Source organism: Staurois parvus, unplaced genomic scaffold, assembly GCF_062004578.1.
Source record: "Staurois parvus isolate SC_StPar_1 unplaced genomic scaffold, SC_StPar_1.0 ptg000207l, whole genome shotgun sequence".
NCBI classification, from domain to species: domain Eukaryota; kingdom Metazoa; phylum Chordata; class Amphibia; order Anura; family Ranidae; genus Staurois; species Staurois parvus.
The window spans coordinates 9,205,454-9,221,256 of NW_028318003.1; the positions used below are offsets into that span (position 1 = coordinate 9,205,454).

Consider the following 15,803-nt stretch of genomic DNA (forward strand, 5'->3'; position numbering starts at 1 on the left):
TGTTCAAGGATTTTTACATTTATGCATGAAGGTAAAAGACCTTCTGTGTGCAGCAGCTCCCCTAGCCCACTCAATACTTACCTGAGCCTCATCGCGATCCAGTGATGTGAATGACAGCCTCAGCTGTCCCAGGTCTCTACGTCCTCATTGGCTGAGACAGCAAGTAGGAGCCATTGGCTCCCACTGCTGTCAATCACAGCCAGTCAGCCAGTGATGAGAGGGGGGGCCAAGTCACCGCTCCACGTGTGAACGGACACACAGAGCAGCGGGTGCCCCCATAGCAAGCTGCTTGCTGTGGTGGCACCCGACAGACAGGAGAGCCTGCAGGGGATCCAAGAAGAGGAGGATCCAGGCTGCTCTGTGCAAACCCACTGCACACAGCAGCTAAGTATAGACATGTTTCTTATTTTACACACACACACAAAAAAAATTAACCTTTACAATCGTTTTAATAATCACATTAAAAAGTGCCACTAGAGGGCACTAGCATTGCAGCAGCTCCTTGAGAGATTACAGTACATTTCTTCTCTCTCTTAGCGCAGGTGATATCTTCTATACTGAATATTTGCGAGTAGAAAAATATATTCATTTTCCTTTTGTAACTTGCACAAGGAATATAACAAGAATCTCATTGGTTGCTGGAAAAAACACAGACACTTGATTTGTTCCAACTTCTGGCTAAATGCAATAACTTACAATCCAAATATAAGAATTCAGTAATAAAGCAAGGATGTGAAATTATTATTTCAAATAAAAGGCCAAAAATAATTTTTTTTTTAAATACTGGATGTACTGTAGTAAATGTATACCATATAAAGAATGCCCTTTTTGCTTTACAAATGTAAAAGCAAAGATGTGACATGAATACAAACATGCCATACTTACCTGCTTTGTGCAATAGTTTTGCAGGGCAGCCCCAATCCTCCTCTGCTCAGGTCCCCTGCCAGTGCTCTTGGCTACCTGGGACCCCGCACCCTAGCCCTGCTCTGTGTGTCCATAAGGCACACAGAGCTCTACTTGGCCCTGCTCCCTCCTCACTGGCTATGATTGACTGCACCAGGAGCCAATGGCTGGATGCCACATTTGTGTTACACAGTCGTAAAGGGGTCAAAATAATCTCTGTTCTTCTCTAGCCGGTTTCCAAGCTGCTGGACCCCCTCCCCACCTGTTTGTGGGTGTCTCCTTAGTTTGCCAGCTGCTACGGAGACACACACAGTGCCTGTCTACCTCAGTACCCTACTCTACAATGTGGAAGATCAGGGAAGTGGTGCAGTTCTTCCTGGGACATTTTTTACCTTAATGCAGAAAGCAAGCATGTATATAATATTATTATTATACAGGATTTATACAGCGCCAACAGTTTGCGCAGCGCTTTACAATATACTGGGAGACAATACAGCAACAACACAGTTCAATACAAGAGGGTTAGGAGGGCCATATAATATACACACATTTAATACATGACACTTGGGGGAAGATTTACTAAAACTGGATCATGCAAAATCTGGTGCCACTCTGCACAGAAACCAATCAGTTTTCAGAGTGCTCTAGTTTTAGTAAATCCCCCCCCCCCCCCCAAGATTTTCAGAACATTATGGGTTACTTAAAGGGGCAGATGTTAACTGGATGGTACCTTTGTGGAAAGATTTCCATTTGTGTTCTGAGTTTGACTCTTTTATGCTTTTGCAGTTACCAGTGTTTCTCAGACAAACCAAAGGGAGTGGAAAAGGTAGGCTGTGCTCCTTGTACGCATCCCAAATTAATTTTTAAAACTAAAAGTTGAGTGGAGAAGAGTTAGAGCAGCGGTACACCAGTGGCAACAAGAACAGGAAATGAGTGTAAATTTCCTCAACAAGGATGGCAATAAAAAGCAGGGAAGGGTCATAAGTGGTCGTCATCTTCTTTTTATTTTTTATTTATTTTTTTAATCTAACCACACTGGGGACAGGATGCCTGCAGAAAAAATACAGGAGGAGACTGAGACAAAACACCCTGCACAAGGGAAGAAAGTGACAGTGACCAGTGTGCCACATACAGAGCTCCTGCCCAGAGGTAACGTTTCACACTGGATTCCTGCACAGATCTGGAAGAAATACACAATGCACAAGATTCAAGTGAGAATACACAAGCCTCTTGTGTTTAGACAAATGCTTATCCCAGAGTTCAGCTTCAATTTTTTATTTACTTGCACCTTAAAAAAGTGATGTAAACATTTCAACAGCAAAAAGACTAAAAACTTTTTTTTCCCAAACACAATACATTCAGTAAAATGTTTACGTTGTCATTGTAAACAAAACATAGCACACATAGTGTTCCCAAAATGCACCTCCACATTTTTTTTTTCTCTAATTAAAAACCCAGAGTTTATTCTTCCTTATTTGGAAGATTTACTTTCATCTTCCTTTTCTGTCTGTGCAGTCGTTTTACTGCCCCATGTTGGGATATGTTGCAGGACACGTGTTTTCACTTGGTCAATGTCTCTGTTACGGATATAGCAGAGAAATGTGGTCCACAAAAATGCACAAACTCCAATGTAGGCAGTTCTGATGATTGGTGGTATAAGGCTGAAATTTATGGTCTGCAAATAAAAATACAGCACAGGGTAAGTGTGTATATTTCACCACAAAGTATCAAATTATCTTGGCCTTAAAGTAAAAATAAAGGGTTAATACCTGTCCAGTGGACTTTGGGCATCTTCATTGGCCAGAGTGGGATAACGTCACGCCTGTGCATGTGCAGGAGGCAGTTTACACCAGCGCAGCACTGTAAGCTGATCTGCACATTGCCAGCTCAGATTACAGCTCCAGAGAGGAGAGTGAGCAGGAAGTAGGGATATGACATTGCATGTCTCTTCTGCAATAAAAGTCTGCCTGCTTGTGGTATCTTATAGCGGATAGTGATATTAAAGGCTAGTATTCTATTTTTTTTTTAAAGTAAAATTAAAAAAGGTTATTCTTACCTGCTCTGTGTAACAATATTGCACAGAGTGGTCCCTTACTTCCTTTTGGCGGTCCCCTGCTGGCACTGCCCTTTCCAAGTGCCTCCCGAGCCAGTCAAGAGTCAAGGGGGCACCTGTGCCAGTGCACTCCTGAGCCGAGTTTTGTGCATTCATAGGCACAAAAAGCATTAACAAGCCATACCCCTGTTCCTTTCTCAAGGGAATTTGACTTGCAGTAGAATCATATGGCTCTCACTGCGCTCAGAGTTTCCTGTGAGGGCTGGTTCACAAGCTGTGTGATTTCAGCCTATTCCAGACCACAACAAAATTAGAACATGCACTACTTTTGGAAACTTATTGCAACTGGATTGCATGGTGTGACGATCGCGGCATCAGACCCCCAGCCCTTCTCACCAACTCGTGACCGAAGGACTAGCCAATCTAAAACCGCGCTGTCACGTGCGTAACAATGCCACGCTCAGCTGCACCCTGTACAAAGATTTTCTAGCTAATGTACCTGCAGCCTGAGAGCGATTGTTACTGTTACGCAATTCACCCTTCACACTGCCACCACCACCTTTTTGTAGAGAAAAGGAGGAAACTCGCCAATATTAGCAATAACACTATGATGTTTGAATAATCGTCTGTATACCACTGTCACCGCAGGCAGGGATATATAGAGGTTTAAACACACACAGTAGCGCTCTTCAGAGACAGGGATTCTTAGTTTGCATAAAAGAGCTTTAGAAACAGTTCAACACTTTTCAGATAATAGGATTTATTACTAAAAAGGTCAAAATGGTGCAATACAAATATTTACAGAAAAAGATGTAGCCAATATATGTATATATAAATACAGAGATCAATAACACAGCAAAGAGATAACAGAAGTTTAGAGAGGTAAAGTACTTGCAGTCAGCCTTGGTTTAAACAGCGTTCAAGTGTCAGAGCAAAAGGGTACCGTTCTCCCAAAGTTGGTTCCAATGTTAAAAAGGAGAATTCTTTAACTTAACTGCTCCCAGCATAACAGTCTTTTTCTAGGAATTCAGCAGGGTGTCTCCTTAAAGCAGAGAACCAATCGCCTCATTTGGGGAGGGGTGTTTAGGCGGAGATCCAAGCTAGAACCAAAATCCCTCCCAGTTTATATCATGTTCAATAACCTACCCTAGGTGCATGTAGCTGCCTAGCCACTAGTAGATTAATAAGCAGAAGCATCTGCTGAACGTCTAGATAGTATTAAATATGACATACCTGCTTGGGACGATATACCTGCTAAGGAGATATCGTTTTCTTCTCTCCTGTAGATCTCAACTAGGGGGTGTAAGATATCAGACGACTTGCATTAAACCGAGCTAACCGAATATATGCTTGGTTTTTATGTAATTATTTCCCAGCTCCAGATATAAAATTATATGGAAAAATTGGTTTTTAAATGTGTGTCTGTTTTACAGCTAGCTGGAATGTCTTTAAAGCCCAGTGAAGGACTGGTTTATGGTTTTAAGATTCTCTCCGAGTGAGAAGCTAACAGACACCTGGGCACCAGCTAGTTTGGGATTTATAACCATGAAGCTCTCCCGCTGTGCATGATTGCCTGTGCACTTCTGAACCCTAGAGCACAGGGACCACGTGTCACTCAACAGAGAGTGAGGGGGGATTGGAGGGAGAGAGATACAAGAAGGAGGATCCTTAGCAAGATTGATGACCGCATCCATCTCTGTGTGCACAATTGCTACACATGGTACTTCTGTACCATGCGATCCATTGCAGCCAAGCGCACTGCATTTGTGACCTGCATTTAAGGTTTCATTAACTTAATGTTGACACCTCCTGCAGGTCACAACTGCAGTGCTAGAAATGTACATGGAATGCGGTATGAATGGGGCCTAAGACCAAGAAGAGAGCAGTGGTGCTTCAGCCAGGACAGTGCTGGATCGGTGACAGGATGGATATGAGAGAACATGTTTTTTTTTTTACCTTGATTCAGGGAATGCATTAAGGTAACAAGGTTTGGTTTTAGAACCACTTTAAGTATAGGTGGGAAAGTACCCGCATATAGGCTTACAAAAAGTAAATATTTAAATATAAAAAGTGTCTTATTGCCATGCTTTTTGTTTTTTACATTTTATAAACTTACAATTAGGATGTACAGGGGTGCACATATCCCCTTTACTTGCGGTGTACTAGGCCAGTGATATGATTTTCATTGACCACACACACCACTAGAACAGCCTTCTTCAACCAGGGTGCCTTGAGGTATCTTCAGGGATGCCCTGGCAAAATACCTAAAAAATTGCAAACAATTGTATACCAACCAGCAGGTGGATCAAGCCTTCTTTTTTTGTTATACAAAGCCATAGGTTTTCATTGTGCACCATTACAACTCTCTAGCCACCAGCGTTCTAGCAATCAATGATAAGACGGACGTCGGGTACCTGTACCTGTTTGCCCCATACCCCCCATCACTCCACTCTGTCAGCACAGGGGTCACATTAGTGAGAAGATGAACATTGGAGAGCTAGTCAGTAACAGTGTGCAAAGGTGAATTTGCTTTGGAAGACTAAATCACGTCCAATGTTGGGTTTACTATGTTTGCGGATATTACTGCATTTTAGAATGGGGTGCCTCGAGATTGTATTTTAAAGGGTGCCTTGACGGAAAAAAGGTTGAGAAACACTACTCTAGAAATCAGACACTTCATTACTATGCACATGATCAGAGCTGCACACTCACAGGGTCGGAGGAGAAACTAGGCTTATGCACTTCAATACAGTATATTATAATAAAATAGAAAATATGACAATTTATCATTAAAGAGTGTGTCTCTCTATAGGGAGGCATGGGTGGAGTGGAAGGGGTATGTTTATTGTTGATCATAAGGATCTTACCTGAAAGATGGTCCAGCAAAATACTCCTGTCTAAAGGGGAGAAAAACAGACATTTTCTGTTAATGTGATTGTATAACAATTAGCTATTTTTCTTTTTTAGGCTTAACTGACTATGTAACTAAATCAGGCACACTAGGGAAAGCCAGCATTTATCTGGCTTTAAAGTGGTTGTAAACTCTTACATATACCCAGTGAAGAGACTGGCCTCAGGTGATACAGAGATTAAACAAATTCTTCTACAAAAGTTATACCGATTTACCTGAAGTCTTCTCTTCTCTATATCCGTTCAAGTGCTGAATTTTAAAGCTTGTCTGAGCATTCAGAAAAAAAGGGGATGGGGAGCTGAAATTACACAGTGTAGCGCTCAATGAGGAGAGATCTGATAGTTAATTGGAGAGAAGAGACACAATCCCCTCCACACAGGAACAGAGCTTAGGCTGTCAATCAGCTGAAGGTCTCTCCCCTGTTACCTTGAGACAATACACACTATAGAGAGATGTGCTTTGTTCATATTTTATGTCTGAGGTTTAGAACCACTTTAAACTGGTCACAGACAGTAAATGGCAGGAGCCACCAATACAGAGTATATCAACTGTTAGTTAACCCTTTCATAACCAGAGCTTGATTCTTAGATGCTCAGACCATATTTAGCTGTAGTCAGCATACATCTGTTAACTTGACAATAACTCATTGACTAATTTGCATACCTACTAATGATTTACAGTTACTATATGAAACGTAATAAAAGTAAAAAACTAATTTTTCTGGAAAAAAGTAAAAAAAAACTTACATATATGCTTCTAGCTTCAATTCACAGTTGTTTCATCGCGTTTACAATTCTGTGTACATTTAGTCCCCATAAATACTATAGCAACGATCGAGGGGCCCCACATCTCTAGACATTTCCTTTATCACTGTGTCTACAGTTAATTATATCCTCTCAATATATCCCATTGTAGTCACCCATTCAGATTCACTGAGAGCAGAGTTTAAAGCGTAACTTCACTCATAACATTTGATAAAAAATAATGTTCTTTAGCAGGGTACATACATTCCACATTAATAACTATGCTACCAATATTACTTTGTGCTGTAAATTGCCTCCAGCATTGCTCCTGTTTCTTCTTGCTGGAGGCTGCCATTTTGTTGAAGCCCAGAGCCCTGAGCAGTATTTAAAGCAGAATTAAACCCTCCTATCCTTTTCAGCTAAGGAAGGTGTCATCTATTTGATCTGCAACTGCCTTGCTGATACACATATATTCAGTTATAACACCAGTCGTTTGATGGTTTGACAGTTTGGTTGAGAACATAAACAAAATGACAGTTAGCATTCCTGTTAGTTTGGCTTTAATCTTTAGACTGTCAGCAGATCTCTCCTCTACAAAATTTGGCACAGTACCTAAAAGTGGAGAGCAACTGAGCATGTGCAGAACAGGGTGAGACAGACTATCATTGGATTTTAAACAGTATACACACTTATTGGTAATGCTTTACATAGCTATACCTGCAAAAGGGACCAGCCTGAAGTGATCTAGCAAGACTTAATTTTCTGACTAAAGTTCCACTTTAAGTGATGAGCTGCAGTCAAAGAACACATCCCTGCTATACCTTTAGATGAACATATTCTTTCCTGCTGGCCTCTGGATGATTTTAGCTGTGCTGTGCCAATCAGTTGCTTCCTTGCTGTTCTAGAAGCATGTTTGATAGAATGCAATTAAAGCAAATAAATTCTACAACACCCAGCGTCATCTACAGGGTGCCTGGGGATGTGTTCTTTCACTTTGCAATCAGCAGGACGGTCATGTATCACTCCCTTGCTGGCTTTAATAAAGAGCTGGAAATACTAAAAAACAGCAGCTGTAGCTACAGGGATGACCCAAGGATATACACACATTTTCAAATTAAGAAAAATTTTACCAATACAGCATTTTAGTCTGTGATTAAAACTCTCTATTTATCTATGGATGCACACAGCCTGACTTGAGAGTGCACCCGTATGGGTGCCCCCTTAGCACCTGGCTTGCTGAGGGGGCCCCCAGAAGAAAGAGGATGTAAGGCATTACTCTGTGCAATATCATTGCACAGAGCAGTTAAGTATAACCTCTTTTTTATTTTAATTTTAAAAAATAACCTTTATCACTTTAATGTGATGAATGTGACATTAGTACTCCTTTTAAGCTGGCTTCTATTTTTTTCAGTGAAGCTGTCAGCCTGCATGTGACCACTATGTCATAGCTTACATTGTGACAACATGATCAGGAACCATTCTGTTTAGCTTCTAATTGTCATTGGGGACCCAAGCTGACAGTGGCTGCCAGGATTGGAAGCCAACAGTTTTCAAGATAGCAGAAGTTTCTCACAAGTGCAGGGATGTCCAATTCCTATCGTCCGACACCCGAGACATTTAGTTCATAAGTGCAGGGATGTCCAATTCCTATCGACGTGTAGTTCCGGGCGCCGGGCACTTTTTTTTTTTTTATTTGTCCAAACCTGTCAGGTGGAAACAATCGGGCAGCAGCGCTGCCGCATGATTGCTTCCACACAGCCCACAGTGTCAGCCTCTCCCCTACCCCTGTTATATGTCCCGGGCTCCGCTTGCGGAGGTATAGGGGAGGGAGGAGGAGAGCGGACACATCCGCTCCCCTTCCCTTCTGATCTGGACGTGATGTGACGTCATTTCTGGGTCTCCATTGGACAGATTCCCGGTCATTGAGGCCGGGAAAGAATGTAATGTGGTGCGATGTACACTGCATTATATTCACTGTAGTACAGGGGAGACTTTAAGGATCTTTTAGACCCTGGATGTCTCAAAAAAGAGAACGTGTCACCATAAATCGTCACATTTTGTCCCGTATATGATTTAAAAAAAAAAAAAAAAAAAAGTTATTTTTTAAATGGAAGTTACTCTCAAGCATATAACATCCCCACATTTTTCAAGGCCCCCCACATATGTATGCATGCACAAACGTAAAAGCACATACTCGGGCAACTACACATGAAAATGACGATTGCGATACATGTTACACATCGCCGCGCACGCCAGAATGACAGCAATAATTCTTGCATCAGATCTCCGTACGCTATACTGCTGACCTATAAGGGGTTTTAAGTGTTGCCTATAGAAAATATAGGGTACTAAAGTTTGTTGCCGTTTCACGAGCGCACGCAAATTTAAGGTTTGACTTGTTGGATATCTATTTACTTGCTGCAACCTCGTCTTTTATATTTTACAAAAAATTGGATAATTTATTGCTTTTTGTGCCCTAAAATTTAACTTAAGAGTATTTTTTACTGAAATTGTGTGTTTCCTAGACCTCTGTGATAATATTGTGTGACATAAAAAATTGCAACTACCACTATCTTATTTTCTAGGGTCTCTGCTTTCAGAAAATATATAATGTTTGAGGGGTTTGTGTAATCTTCAGGCCTAAAAAGATTTTTTAAATGTGTGCAAATAACACAAAAACAGCAGTGTAAGGGATAAAGAATAAGTCCGACGCCTCTTTCCTGATGAGCAGCCAATCGGTGCTCATTACACTGCAAGGTCTCTCTCCTCTCTGCTAGTCCCCGGCTGCAGGGAGGAGATACACAGCGTAATGTTAAAAATCTTAAACGTTTAAGTCGCCATAAAGCCCCTTTTGATTTTAAAAGCCCCAAACAGGTTTGGTTAAAATTTATTTTTATCAGGACAAGTAGATTGGGACACCAATCTAGTCCCTGAACAAGTAGTTTTTTCAAAAATTTCTACACCCCTGAAGTGTAGCTGGAAATTTGCTAAACTAAGGGTACCGCAGAGATACAGAGATACCCAATAGTCACTTAATTCTGCAGACAATCAAGATAGTAGATGTCTGATGTTTGTTGTCCTGTTAGAATGTGACCACAATGCTTTAGCCTGATCTCACCTGTTATCCAGCTTTTTGTTTTAAACCATAGCCATTCACAAATGTAACATGTATAGGGCAACATAGATCAGATTTTGAGCAACCCAACAATGCAATTCATATTTTTCTGTTAATACATTAATGTATACATTACCTTGTAAGTTGGCCAAAATTTCTCTCTAAGGTTTTTAAAAATATCCTCCTCTCCATCCAGAAGACTTAAACCTAAAAGAAATTTTGTTTTAATAATAAAGCACATTATGACAAAACACGGGATACATTCTAACTTTAAAAACATTTTATAACGTGTAATCCACACATATACAAATTACATATTTGACTTTGGTCTGTTGTTTTTTTTTTTTCTGGGGGGTAGAATATTTACAAACTCCAGTAACCACCCGATAGTCGTTATCTGCAAGAAAAGGTGCCATGAGAGAAATACAGGGTCAGGTATAGCGGAGCAGAATTTTCCCCAGGAAAAGGGTCGTCCCACACAAAACTGAAATTCTAGTATTTGGTAGATGCCAGAACAATAAACTTCCTAATGATATTGTATATATCTTGGGGAGTGTATGGCAAGACGCTTTTGCCTTTCCAGGTGTGCACATGGCTTTCACTAATTTAGGTTGTATCACTCTCTGATTTATTTTATATTATGTAGGTTGGGAACCCAGCAAGGTTGATGAGAACATGAAACAAAGGTCAAAGGTGAGTGGGAACTATGAGGGGGAAATCTTGTCACTGTAGTCCTTGGTCTGAGAAGCCAGCTGTGACTAAGGGTGGCCATGCATGGATGCTGTTTAGTCTATTAGCCACTGGAATAATTGAAAAAAACTGAATTAAAGGATCCCCCCCATCCAAACAAGCGAGGTGGATAGAGGAACCCTCCCTGATATGCTATTGTCTCCATCCCTGTCAGACTACACTGATCAGCACTGCACACAATTGGTTGCAGGCGCTGATCAAACAAAAATTTACTAACATTCCTGTTCGAGAGGAGCTGACGATTAGATAGACTCCTTTTGAACAGTAATAGCCATACATGGCTCAATTTGGGCAGCCCAGGCTACACTAGATGAATTTTGCTTTATCTCTGGCCAGCTTAAAGTGGTTGTAAAGGCTCAAGGTTTTCTCCCTTCATGCATTCTAAGAATGAACAAACAGAGCAGAGGCTCAGGAGCGAGCCTGCTCAGATGCCCCCATAGCTAGCTGCTTGCTGTGGAGGCATTTGGCAGGAGGGAGGGGCCAGAAGCACTGCTGGGTGACCAGAGGAGTCTTTGAACCTCAGACATAAAATATGAACAAAGCATATTCTTCTATAGTGTGTACTTGTCTCAATCCAGAGCACTAAGTGCCATATCTCTCTGCTGCCTTGTTTTACTGCTATCTGCATGAGTCACTTCTGAGAAGTTTTCCTGACATGGAAAGAAAAAATGGTGATGGGGAGGGACCTGTAGCTGACTGACAGCTTGTTGTTGAGTTCTGTTCCTGTGTAAAGGGGTGTGTATCTCTTCTCTCCAATCAGCTCCCCTCACTGAGCTCTGCAGTGTGTGAAATCAGATCCCCAACTCATGCCCCTGGAAGCTGAGAAATGCTGTGCAAGTTCTCAACTTTCAACGGATGTAGATAAGAGATGGCTATAGATTAACAGGTACAACTTATGTAGGACGATTTCTTTCAGCTTTGTGTATCACTTAAGGCCAGTCACATTTTAACAATTTAGCATTTCTGTTTTCATTTGACTACAGAACATTTTCAAAACAGCTCTTCCTCCATGAAAGAAACCCGATATTAAGGCCCCATTCATGTGGGCACTGAGGCCTGTACACTGTGAGTTGGCTGTTTAAGTGGCTGGAGTTGCCAGGTGCTACGTGCGGGTAGTCCATGTAAGTGTATGAGGACACAGCTGTACGCACACAGCCACTGTTCTAATTTGACAGGCGTGCAGGTGAGTGGCCCCAGATGCATAATGTCTATGTTTGGGGACACTCACCCACGTCTGTCAGGACAAGTGGCTTTGTCCCGTTACATGGGCCACCTGCACGCAGTACTTGGGTGCTCCAGCCACATAAAGAATCGGCCTATTCACAGTGTACGTGCCTCAGTGTCCATGTAATTCTGAACTCCAGTCAAAATTATTTTTTGAAATGTGCACTGTAAAATTAAATCCACACTAATGAAGTGCATTCCACGTGTCTAGGGTGCAGCATTATTTACAACGCGGATTTTCACTGTCCTCATGTAGCGTGCAGTCAGCACAGAACGTCCAGCACATTTACATAGGCAATTAGGGGGCGGATCCAGCATTCAGCGTTTAACCACTTCTAAATGCAACAAACTGAATAGCGGCGGGCAGAAACTCAGAAAAAACAGTGTCCCTGGACACTGTGGGGGTTATTTACTAAAGCTGCAGAGTGCAAAATCAGGTGCACTTCTGCATAGAAACCAGTCAGCTTCCAGGTTTTACTGCCAAAGCTTAACTGAACAAGTTGAGGTTGGTTTCTATACAGACGTGAGCCCGATTTTGCACTCTCCAGCACTAGTAAATAAACCCCTGTCTGTGTCCAGGGATGGTTATACGCTTGGATGAGCGGTCACATGCAAACAATGGCAGTGCCGACCAATGATCTGTACAGGGTACAAATCTGACAGCTACTGCTGTTCGCACACACTGGGGTAGATTTACTAAAACTGGTGCACTCAGAATCTGGTGTAGCTGTGCATGGTAGCCAATCAGCTTCTAACCTCAGCTTGTTCAATTAAGCTTTGGCAATAAAAGCTGGAAGCTGATTGGTTTCTATGCAGAAGTGCACCCGATTTTGCACTCTCCAGCTTTAATAAATAAACCCCATTGTGTGAATGCAGCATTTAACTCTACTGATGCTCACCTCCCATGTGAACGTAGTCTTGAAGTTGTGGCTGGAGTACTCATAGCCGTTGTTAGCACTCCAACTCCTCTATTTAGTATACTTCTTGCATTTTTTTCAGTGAATGCAATGCGCTCTGTGATTGAAGGTGGGGAGATTGTGGTATTCATCTGTTCCTCCTCCAATCACAAAATGCCTAGCATTTGTTGAAAAGAATGCAAGATGTTTACTTAATGGAACAGCCGAAGTGCAAGCAACCCACTTTGATCTGAGTACTCCAGCAATAACTAACTCTCAGTGCCAGACTTATGGTGCTGCACTGTAAGGGAGTGAATGGAAGTTAGAGCTGTACATAATGCTGTAGCCTACACATGGCACACACATCGTTAGTATTTATTTTTACAGTGCACATGTCAAAAAGTAGTTTTTGGCCAAGGTTCAGCTTCAAGAGCTGTATTTAACCCAAAAATGTATTATCTTGTAGCTTACCAATCCCTAGATGTGGTGGCTGTATTAGTTTTTCATTCTTAGGCTGTATTCCTTGTGTTTTCACCAGTAAAAGTAAGTGTGTGTGTGTGTGTGTGTGTGTGTGTGTGTCACCAGATGAAAATACAAGAAAGCAAACCCAAAAAAAAGGAAACTATTGCGGCCACCACATCCAAGAATTGCTAAGCTGTAATATAATAAATGTTCATTTGTGGGTTTAATACCCCATTAATTTGTTTGGCTGTTGGTGATTTAACAGTTATGGAACATCAATACATGTGATAAATTGTGCCCAAACGTCTGTAGTAATGAAATCACCTGTATAGAAAGCACTTATTGTAACTGGAGCTGCCAGCAGCTGATCGCATGCTACCTTCCGAATGACATTCTTAGCTGCGGATCCTGGAAAAGTTCTTTCAATAAACCTCAGCCAGTAAAAGTTAAAATTGGCATGGAAGCAGAATCCCACAATTCCAACCTTGGCAGTTTGTTTAAAATCTATTTGTTCATTGGGTCCTTTAGTGAGTTTCTGTTGTACAGCATCAGCTGATGCAAAGAGAGAGCCGTAGATTGTCACATTGGTTAACCAGGGGTGTCTTTTTGTGAAATGTATGAAGGCACGCATTTTACCAAAATAAAAGATGCAAATTAGACAATGTAGAATTCCGGTGAGATTCGGCACTTCTATGTGGCCAATACACCATAAAATGCAATACACAAATATGGGATATATATATTGTGCTAAGAAATGTTACATTGACCGCTCATGATGCAGACGGACCAAGCATAAGAGGCCTTGTATAGTGTATTAATTCTCACAACTGAGAAATGAAGTCTTTATATTCACTGTGTTTTTCTGCCCTGAAAAGAACAAAAATCATAGATTAGAATACACGGTTATTTAAGATCAAGCACACAACTACAAAGGACAAAAATAAGAAGTGCTGTAAACGAGGACATTATACCAAAAATATGCTGCCAGTGACTTGCTTCACTTTCTCATAATTTGTATTCTTTGATGTTGCGTTGCCTTGCAACCTTACATAGCTATTAATCCTTACCCACACTTCTACAAAAAAAAGTTTTATTACTGTCCATGTCCCTGATGGAGAGATTGTAATCTTTCTTCTCCAGTGACCAAACCAAAAGTGAGATGTACATTATGGTATCCCCAGCATCTCTAATATGAGGTTTCTTCCTATTGGTGGCACAGATCACAGAGTTGGTAAACACACAGAATCCTCTAGAAGTTGAAGGGCAGAAGTGCAATTTCCTGCATATTGGTACCAAAGTAAAGGATTCCATATTTTTGACTCACATTTGCCAGAAGTGAGCCGTAGAAGTGGAAAAGGAAGCCACAACACAAGTGCTGGATTTTATTTTTAAAGCAATATGGACCCTCAAAATATTTAACAGCTTTGACTGAAATGTTTGTTTCTCTAAAATTGCCATGAGGTTTTTAAAGGGCACCTTAGACATTTAGACATATAGGGGTTTATTTACTAAAGCTGGAGAGTCCAAAATCAGACTCCCTTCTGCATAGAAACCAATCAGCTTCTAGGTTTCATTGCCAAAGCTTCATTGAACAAGCTGAGGTTAGAAGCTGATTGGTTTCTATGCAGAAGGGAGTCTGATTTTGGACTCTCCAGCTTTAGTAAATAAACATCATACTGTACAGTACTGCTTTGGAGTTGTTCTTCTAAAATATTTCTCACCACTAAAAGGAACAACCTATTGAAAGCTCCTAGATGGCTAAATGCTCTTTAATGCTAAATTTGTTTATAATGGAATAAAAGTCATGGCAGACCATATCCAATATCCCTGTCCACCATCAAACATTCCACTGCTCCAAACATGTTTAGAAAAATTAAGGCAGCAGCTACAAAAACAAACAGACGCTCACCTATTCATTGATCCACTGATATCCTCACTTGGGCCGGTTCTTCACCAGTTTTTGGGTCCCCACTATCGGCACAATAACTGTGGGAAACCAACTGTGACTCCTTGTGGTTTCACGGGTGACTCCCCACTGCGCTGCACCTTTGTGAATAGACCCATGGCCTCTTGGGACCTGTGTCATGTCCCAGAAGGTTGAACTTCCTCTCCGATCATCTAGGCCAGGGGCCATGAGGCATTGCAAGGCTGACAAGTATGACTCCCAGAGACAGAGGCATGATGGGAAGACTGACAGTTACTCCTACAGGCAGAAACATTATAGGACTTGTAGTTCTGCAACAGCTGGAGGGCCACAGTTTTCCACTCCATAGCCTAGGCGATCGGAGCAGAAGTGGCAACGGGTATTTCTCAAAACAAGGTATCCATTCTCCTCAAAAAAATATATATTCCCACTATAGCGGTGGGGCGATGAGGAAGAAAAGTGGAACTTTTGGATGAAGTTCTGCTTTTAGGACCTACTGGAGAAAGGAACATGAATGTGAACACTGACACTGTAGGCCAGAGTAGAGTAGGGCAACTCTGTCACTTCAAGAACCATTTGTGTACATAGAGTAATATAATAAAATTCACTGTCTCAGGTAGTAGGGGTTGGGAAGCGTAAGAAAATGTTCTCGTGCTCATTCTGATACCATGTTGACTGGCTCTGATGTCACTAGGATTGCCATATGTACTTTTTTATTAAAATCATGTCACTTTCCAGCACTTTTCTTATCCCATATTATTAAAATATGGGGTTAGGAGGCATTTCTAAGGCCTCATGCATACTCAATAGTTTTTCAGTTGT

The 15,803-nt window shown here is 41.4% G+C and overlaps 1 protein-coding gene across 2 annotated transcripts in view; it reads right to left on the minus strand.

Moving 5' to 3' along the window:
- Nucleotides 1-430: 430 nt before the first annotated feature.
- MPV17L (MPV17 mitochondrial inner membrane protein like) overlaps nt 431-15,803 on the minus strand; it is a 30,978-nt gene continuing 15,605 nt past the window's right edge. The window contains exons 2-5 of one of the 2 annotated variants that reach the window (XM_089678633.1): nt 13,382-13,924; nt 9,862-9,932; nt 5,824-5,853; nt 431-638 (exon numbers count right to left, since the gene is read on the minus strand). In XM_089678633.1, the coding sequence (XP_089534759.1) occupies nt 534-638; nt 5,824-5,853; nt 9,862-9,932; nt 13,382-13,688 (513 nt within the window). In that variant the 5' untranslated portion in view covers nt 13,689-13,924 and the 3' untranslated portion in view covers nt 431-533. Of the gene's footprint in view, nt 639-1,902; nt 2,579-5,823; nt 5,854-9,861; nt 9,933-13,381; nt 13,925-15,803 lie in introns of those variants that run through there. The other variant, XM_089678632.1, reaches the window with a different exon arrangement.